The sequence below is a fragment of the Sceloporus occidentalis genome, unplaced genomic scaffold (genome assembly GCF_023333645.1).
Source record: "Sceloporus occidentalis isolate IW3139 unplaced genomic scaffold, rSceOcc1.0.p SCAF_5, whole genome shotgun sequence".
NCBI lineage: Eukaryota > Metazoa > Chordata > Lepidosauria > Squamata > Phrynosomatidae > Sceloporus > Sceloporus occidentalis.
Window position 1 is genome coordinate 49,182,730 of NW_028316985.1, and position 8,337 is coordinate 49,191,066.

At 40.4% G+C, this 8,337-nt stretch overlaps 1 protein-coding gene across 1 annotated transcript; it reads left to right on the plus strand.

Annotated features, from left to right (window-relative positions):
• The first annotated feature begins 6,976 nt into the window (after nt 1–6,976).
• LOC149312133 (uncharacterized) lies at nt 6,977–8,337 on the plus strand. Its single transcript, XM_089527171.1, has 3 exons — nt 6,977–7,481; nt 7,594–7,704; nt 7,795–8,337. Exons 1-3 carry the CDS (start codon nt 7,188–7,190, stop codon nt 8,335–8,337), a joined length of 948 nt encoding a protein of 315 aa, XP_089383297.1. The 5' UTR covers nt 6,977–7,187.

Genomic DNA, 8,337 nt, shown 5'->3' on the forward strand with positions numbered 1-8,337 from the left:
TGTATATATATTGTATGTATACTTTTACACACACACACACACACACACACACAAATATATATATATATATATATATATATATATATATATATATATATATAATGTTATACATATACATAAACATAGGGTTGCCATCCCTGGGGACCTCCAAACCGGGGAAAATGTAGGACAAGGTTTTAAAATGTAGGACTTTAAAAAAAAATTCCTGGCCAGGAAATTAAAAAAAAAAAAAGTCCTACATTTTTAAACCTTGTCCAAGGCCTCGCTGGGGCCTGGGAGAAAGCCTCTCTCAAGCCCCAGCCAGGCTTTGGAGGACTCTGCAATCGAGGAGCCCCATCCAGGGCCAGGCTAAGGCTTGGGAAACAGAATGCAGGGAGGGAAGTCCTTTCAGCCAATCACAACAAGGCAGAGCATGGGAACGGAAGTAAGAATGGATTACATTACCGCTCTGACATTTCTTGGACCATTTTAAAAACGTTTCCACAAGCTTGGATCACTTTCTCATCCGTTCCCTCCGAGGAACACATATGGAATGCTTTCAGGGGTATGTAGAACGCGATGGGAACCCGATGGGGACAGAAACGTGCGGTAAAGTTGAAAGTGTTCCGTTCCAATCGGGTTCCAGAAATGTTCTCGGAACGCGATGCGATAAACTCCCTGGTTTCTTTTGCTCCAGGGCTCAAAATTCCTTTAAATATGGGAGCCTTTTCTTCATTCATTGTCTTGGTCTGGCCACAGGCAGAAACACTGTCCCCCAGTTTGGCCATGCTCCTCTCGGGTTCCCTCTCCTTGCTGGGAATCTTTGAGTCCCCTTCTCCTCCAGGATCTTCAGCAATAGAATCTCCAAACCTTGGGTAGTGTAATCCCTTTCCTTCCCTATGTAGGTGTGTGTGTGTACGCACAGATTTGTCTATGTATGTGTTGATGCAAATAAAATGTGTTTCATTGAGGATTTGCCTTTTGGTCTCTGTCTGCCTTGGACCTCCATAAACACTGGCTAAAAAAACCTATGGCTGAGTAAGCCAGCCCTAAATTTGAGCTAATACTTATTCCCCTAAGATTTTAGGACTATCCTCCGAGACAGGTCCCAAGCCCTGCTTCCAGCTTCCAGAGAGATTTCCAGCTTGATGTGCTCTAGGACCCATTTGTTTGTCTTTTTGACTGTCCACAGCATCCTCAGCACTCTTCTCCAGCACCACATCTCAAATGAATTGATTTTCTTTCTATCTTCTTTCTTAACTGTCCATCTCTCACATCCATACATGGTAATAGCCTTACTTGGAAGCCCTCCAAGGTTGTGCTAAATAACTGACTCAGGTGTGACATTGCAGTCTCCTTTGCTCATTTAAGACTTTGAGACCATAGACGTTTGAAACTAGGAAATACACATCAAGCCTCTAAATTCAAAGATAGTGTAAGTCTAGAAGTGCAGTCTTCAGGGTCAGGCAGTACAAGATTTAGGTGGTAGTGCAAGAGTTCGGTAGATTATTGGCTATCAAGTGAGTAATAACAGTTGGATGGCTCAATAGAAATAAGTACCACATTCCATAGGAACTGACAAATGTAGTTTAAAAGAAGCAAGATTTCACATCAAAGACAGCAACAGCAATAATGTATTTTCATAGGGACAAGAAATTTGCTCCAAACAAGCAGATAGTTGGTCAAAGCTAGGTGTGACTCAAGGGTCAGAGGAAGTAAAGACAATAGACAATGTCTCATAGCAACAACTTGTCCAAGGCTGCATCTGCAGTTCAGAAATAATCCAGTTTGACACCACTCAATTGCCATGGCACAGTGCTATGGAATCCTGGGATTTGTAGTTTGTTGTGGCACCAAAACTCTGACTGAGAAGGGTAAATATCTGACAGAATTACAGTTCAAATAATTCTATAACATGACAATTAAAGTGGTGTCAAACTGAATTATTTTTCCAGTGCAGATGTAGCCTAAGAGAATTGTGTTGTCAAACAACAATGGATAGAAACTATACTTTTAAAACATGGGTCTATGGTGCTCCCTGCCACTGATCTCAACAAATACTTACTGTTAAGTAGTGATCCATTAACTGTACAGTCCAAAAAAGTAACTATAACTACTGCTAGCAAAATGAACTCTTCTACCTTACAGAAACTGATTCCTATGGAGACAACCTTATAAGCTGGTTCCTATGGAGACAACCTTATAAACTGAACAGAATTAAATAATTTATTAAAGGATTTTACATAAAGATATAAACAGTAACTCTTCAAATAGTTGTCCAAGACTGCTTCAATATATTGTTTTAATATGCTTGTTACAGCTCTGAACGCATAAGAAAGTCTTCAACAAGTTAGTAAGTAGCTTCTTCCAAATATCAAATTTCCCTTAACTTGAACCAAGGGCATCACTAGGGTGTAGGAGGGCACAGACTGTGCTGGGTGACATCTCATCAGGGAGTGAATGCTCATGAGGTGTTTGCTGCCATCCATGCCAAGATTCTTCCTGAAGCTTTCTGGTCCTGGGTTCTGCAGCCTGCTTGAGGCTTCACAGAAACATCACAGTCCTGCTGTCCTCAAGAGCCAAATGTGGTTTCCAAATCCACTTCTAGGAGGATTTTCTCAGATTGGTGTGATTGTTCCTTTCTCAGATCTCTTAAACTACCAGCCAGCAACCAGCCATTTTGAACTGTCAATCATCAAAGGTCTAACTGACCTTTTCTGTAAAAAAAACAAAAGCAATATTATAAATGGAAAAATTTCTTGTGAGAATATTTGGCAAGTGATGGGTCTTCATAAAGAACTGATCATGTTTTTATGGATCTACTAATCAAATTTATTGACCCCTGGCCCACTTGAAATTTAACTTTACTGTCTTGCTTGGGCCTCAATAAACAAAGACACCTTCTTCCTATAGTCATTTCCACGCTCTCAGTTTAAATTCCCTCTTCCATAGCAACTGCAACCAAGACAGCCACTACTGTTTTATCTGAAGCCCAGCTCATAGGAATCACAGCTTCTGAACTGCCTGGTTTTATTAAAACCTCAGAAATATAAACATTATAACATGTATTAAAAGATAAAAATACTGGCTGGCATCCTGTTGCTGAATTATGATAGCATAAATAAATGATGTAGATTTGAGTCAATTCATTTGGACTCAGGTCAGACTCAAGTTACTTGAATGACTTGACCTGGACTCATCTTGACAGTAAATGAGGCAGTGACTCAACTCAACCCAAGCCTTGTATATTTTTAGCAGCCAACCTGCTGGCCTAAATTCATTCATAAACATTCATTCATGTTAGGAAATGGGCTTGATGTGGGGGATTGAAGTCTACTCAGCAGCTTGTCTCCAATGCACATCAGAGAAAATGTCTAAAGCTTTTAAAAAGCTTTAGAAGGATTCTTCCATCTCAAGCCTTTCCTCACACTCCACTACCTTTTTTCTGTTAAAGTTGGCCCCCAGATTTGAGATTTGATTTGAAAATATCTTGCAAAGACTTGAGACTCAACTTAAGACTTGAAGGTAGGAAACTTCAACTGGATGATGATGATGATGATGATTATTATTATTATTATACCACTTTTCCAAAAGATCAAAGTGGTGTACACAAAATTTAAAACCAGTTACAAACACATCATAAAATAGATAAAACCAATAACACAATATACAATATGCAAATCTAAAAACAATCATTCAAAAAGGTGAGGCAGAAAGTTGATGGGATCAAAGTACACTAGTTCATTTTCCAGAGGGGAAGGCTTGACAGAAGAGTAAAGATTTTAGCCTCTTTTTGAATGTTTCTAGGGGGATGATCAGGTGGAGTTCCTCGGGAAGACTGTTCCAGATTTGTGGGGCCACTACTGAGAAGGCCCTCTGGGATGTAGTAACATATGCTCAAGTTGTCTGACACTGTAGCCTATGTGGCATGTCTGCATTATGAGCAGAGAGCTGATGTTGCAAATTTAAGGCACTAGGATCAATTCTGGCAGTTGCAGTCCAAAAGGGGAATTGTTCCAAGCTGTGTCAGGCCTTACTATTAATTTGGATAGCAAGAGATAATGTAAAGAATAATTTCAGTGAGTTCCAAAGGACAAGGGATATTGATACAGTTTTATTATCATTGCAGAAAGGATGCAGCATTTGGATTTATTTATATTTTTGTCAGAGTTATGAAAATGGCCCTTGGTACTCTTCCAGTTGCTGTACTTAGTTCATTTCCTTTCTAAATATAAAGGTTTTCTGGATACACTGTTCACAGGCTCACAGATAACCTTTTTTGAGAAAAAAAGTTCTTTTTTCATTTGGAAAAGAATGTATGCTTACTAAAAGACAGGAAATGAAAGCAGAAAGCTTCCAGCAGTAGACACCTGATAGCAAATAGGCCATTAAAATGCAACATTCTTGCTTCTTTTATCTGTGATTTTAGAAGACATCAAAACACACGCATGTTGCTCAGAGATACTAAATGACAATTTAGCCACATGATTCTGGAAGTTGATCAGCTTGTTGTTTGAAATCTTAGGAGCATGTGTACAGCTATAACAGCAAGACAGCTACAAACAGTTTATGTTTAGTAACTTTCAGGTTATATAGAAGGGAATTAAACTTTGAACAGAGCTTTTTCTTTCCCTAGAGAGGGACTTCAATGAAGTATATAGACACTCTGCAAGCAAATATTCTGAAATTTTGAATTATTGCCATGGCTACTTCCAACAGTGCTATGTTTCTTTCAGTAGTCCCACAGAGTAACAAGAAATACATTACTCTGCAAGCAACCCCTCTTTTTCCCCCAAACTAAAAATGTTGCTTTTAAAAATTCCATCTAGGATACTGTAAGAAAGGAAGGTTACCTAAGGAAGGTGCAATTAGTATTCTTATTATAGAATCACATTTCTCAAAATAGTGATATGTTATCTGAAAGACCTGTAAACTTTGCGCAGCCCTTTGAAAACGTAGGTATATGATTTGTATCTTTCCAGATCCTTTTACATTCTATCTCATTTACCACAACTGTAAAAATATGCTATGTTACCTGAGGCTTTAATCTTACTCTGTATTGCATCTGAGAGCCAGCATGGTGCAATATTTTGAGCACTGGACTCTCATTCTGTAGACCAAGGTTTCAATAACTGCTCAGCCATGGAAAGCCACATTGTCTCAGCCTCAGTGGAAGGCAAAGGTAAACCCCTTCTGAACAAACTTTGCTAAGAAAACCCTATGATATGTTCAACATAAGGTGAAAATAATGTGAAGGCACACAACAACAATTGCATCTGAAGAATTGAGTATATATCCATAAAAGATTGTGCTAAAATAAAAACCAGTTAGCTTTAAAGGTGCTGCCACATTCCCTTTTTCCTGCAACTCATTTTCCTTTTACATATTAACATCAACATCCTCTTTTCCTAAAAGAAAATACAAGATGAATGTAGAAGTTGCTACACAGGCAAAATATCAAGATATTTCAACAAAAGTTTAAAGTGTTGCAATAAAAGTAGTAAAATATCCCAATGAAGTTTTAGAGAACTACTCCAAGCTAAAATTTATTCAAGGGAAATCTGAAGTTTCCTGCTAGGACAAAACATCTGCAGAATTCAAGGAAACCTGAAATGTTTTGATACAAGCAATGAGATTTCTCATAGGGATTGCAATAACATTGGCCACATACTGCCTCCTCATAACTCATGTGCTAATAATTGAACTGCAGCCTTCTTTTCACCAGTCCTGCCAGTTACAACCCAGTCTGTGGAGTCAACATGCCCAGGGTAAGGAGTGCCTCTTCTTAAGCTTTGATATTTTTCCAATTTAACAAAAGGACTAGGCAGACTGTCCACCATCTATAATGCCCACAAAGCAGAGACAAACAAATAAAATATATCTAGAAACTTGCTCAGAACATATAAAGCAGAAGTGCACAACCCTTTATATAGCCCCCCCACATCTGTCATTATATATGTCCCCCCATATTATCCATACAAGAATCTTAGTGGACGAAAAGGAATCCATCTTTACAACCTTGCAGTGGTCTCTCGTTTTCTTAACAAGTACAGAAGGAGATTTATATGTGTCTGTGTCTTTGTAAGTTTCTTTGTACTCCTGTGCATGCAAGTTTCTGCCCATGTGAACATACAGCCTCCCCTAGGTAACACTTAACACTTTTGATTTGTCTCTATATTGGAGGTTCACAGCCTTTTTGGAATCTAAGGGGCAATACAGATGGACAGCTCCGTGCTGTCCATTTTTGCCCCATGACTGTGCTGTATCATCCCCATGCTGCAGCACAGACGCACTGCAAAAAAAAAAAAAAAAAAAAAAAAAAAAAAAAAGCTGCCTGGAGAAGCTTCTAAGGGATGTCACATTGAGGAGGGAGCTAGCTTGTTTTCTGCTGCTCTAGAGACTAGGACCCAGAGCAATGGATGCAAGCTACAGGAAAAGAGATTCCACCTCAACATTAGGAAGAACTTCCTGACATTAAGGGTTGTTCGACAGTGGAACACACTCCCTCAGAGTGTAGTGGAGTCTCCTTCTTTGGAGGTCTTTAAGCAGAGGCTTGATGGCCATCTGACGGGGATGCTTTGATTTAGATTTCCTGCATGGCAGGGGGTTGGACTGGGTGGCCCTTGTGGTCTCTTCCAACTCTCTGATTCTATGATTCTATGATAAGGGGCGCCATCATAATGCCACTTCCTGCCAGCAATGTCTGATTGCTGTACAGCGGTGGCGGCATCATTGTGGCCCCCGTATGGATGGAAGGCTGCCATGATGCTGACGTCCATATGTATTAGGGTTTGGGAGTGTGTGGTGCCTGTGTGCTCCCGAACCCTAAAATTGCTGCTACCATACCACAAAGCGCCCATGTGTCAGGGCCTAGCTTTTCCAAAAAGGCTGTGAACCTCTGAAACATAGACAAATCAAAGTGTTAATTGTTCCCATTTTGTTGCTAGTAGTAAAGGGTGGCACCTCTCGTCAAACTCATAAGCCCCGCCCACTGACAGGTGCCCCGCCCCGGAAGTCCCGCCTTAACAGGAAGTCCCGCCTTAACCGGATATCCGGCCTCCTGCCGGAAGTCCCGCCCTCCCCGGATATCCGGCCTTCTGCCGGAAGTCCTGCCCTCCCCGGATATCCGGCCACGCCCCCCGCTTGTGGCCCCACCCCAGCATGAAACCCCGCCTGTAGGTGGAGCGTCTGAAGGGACTCATGTGACCATGATGATTCAAAAGGGCCAATCAGAAGACGGTTTTAGCAACGCTACAGGAAGCCTTTGGGCAAGCCCAGACATGTTCAGAGAAGACAACATGGAGGCCCCCACTACTTCTGCAAACTCTACAGAGCAAGAAACAGGGGATGTGAAGCCAAAAAGCAGAAAGCGTTATCCTAGCAATAGTTCAGATGATGGGCTTTCTACCTATGCTGACCTGGCTAGCGAAGAAGCTGATGAGATTTGCAAAGCATGGAACCGCCTGGTGGATGCCGTTTCAGCAGAACCAGCTGTAATGCAGGTAAAAAAGTGGGTTTTTTTTATTTTTAAAGGGTTTTGACTAGCCTTACAAAGTCGGCTCCCCACCTCTCCTCTAAAAAAACAAAAAAAAGACTATTTTCTTTATATTTTAGCAACCTCAGGCCAGTAGCAGTTCTGCAGAGAAGTGTGCTGAAGCATGTGGAGGCAACACATTACCTATAGCTCTGTGGAGGTTTGCAAGCATTGGCTGGAATGATATTCCAGTAAGTCATCTTTTAGAAGGGGATTTTGGTATTAAGTGTGTGTGTTTTAAAAATGCATTTTAAAGGTAATCTATCTTTTTTCTTTTTTAGGATTTCGTCGAGATGTCTACAGCTCAACCTAGCCCTGTGGTCATGGCTAAAATTCTTGGACTAGATGTTCCAAAAGAACCATTAAATTTTTCTCCCAGAGAATTGAAAGTTCTCATGCGGTCAACAATCAGAGCTGTGTGTTATGGAATCATCACCCATTGTTTGCAGCAATATCGCTATGAATCCTGTGTTGGCTGTGTAATCTCTGCCCCTGCTCAAAATTCCCATGACTGTCTGTTGTGGTCAAAACGTTATCTGTGTAGAAAACTGAGCTGGTTATGTGGGCAAATAGATTTTAAAAACGTGTTACACGTATATATTCTTGTAGCTTACAGTTTCAATGGCCTATTGATAACAAATGAGACTGTAGACCAAATCTTGCAACTTGTAACTAAAGTAGAGAGCTCTGAAAATTCACTGAAGGAATTAAATAACATTTTGAAACCCAGGGATAAGCCTATTTTGGAGCATGTGTTAAAAGTGATTAAAAATAGATCTTATAAAACATTTCTAACAACTATTAACAGACCATCTGATCCATAA

Coding starts and splice junctions, on each gene's coding strand:
- LOC149312133 (XM_089527171.1), top strand. CDS start 7,188: ATGATGATTCAAAAGGGCCAATCAGAAGACGGTTTTAGCAACGCTACA. Junction 7,482..7,593: donor CAGAACCAGCTGTAATGCAG/GTAAAAAAGTGG, acceptor TTTATATTTTAG/CAACCTCAGGCCAGTAGCAG. Junction 7,705..7,794: donor TTGGCTGGAATGATATTCCA/GTAAGTCATCTT, acceptor TTTCTTTTTTAG/GATTTCGTCGAGATGTCTAC.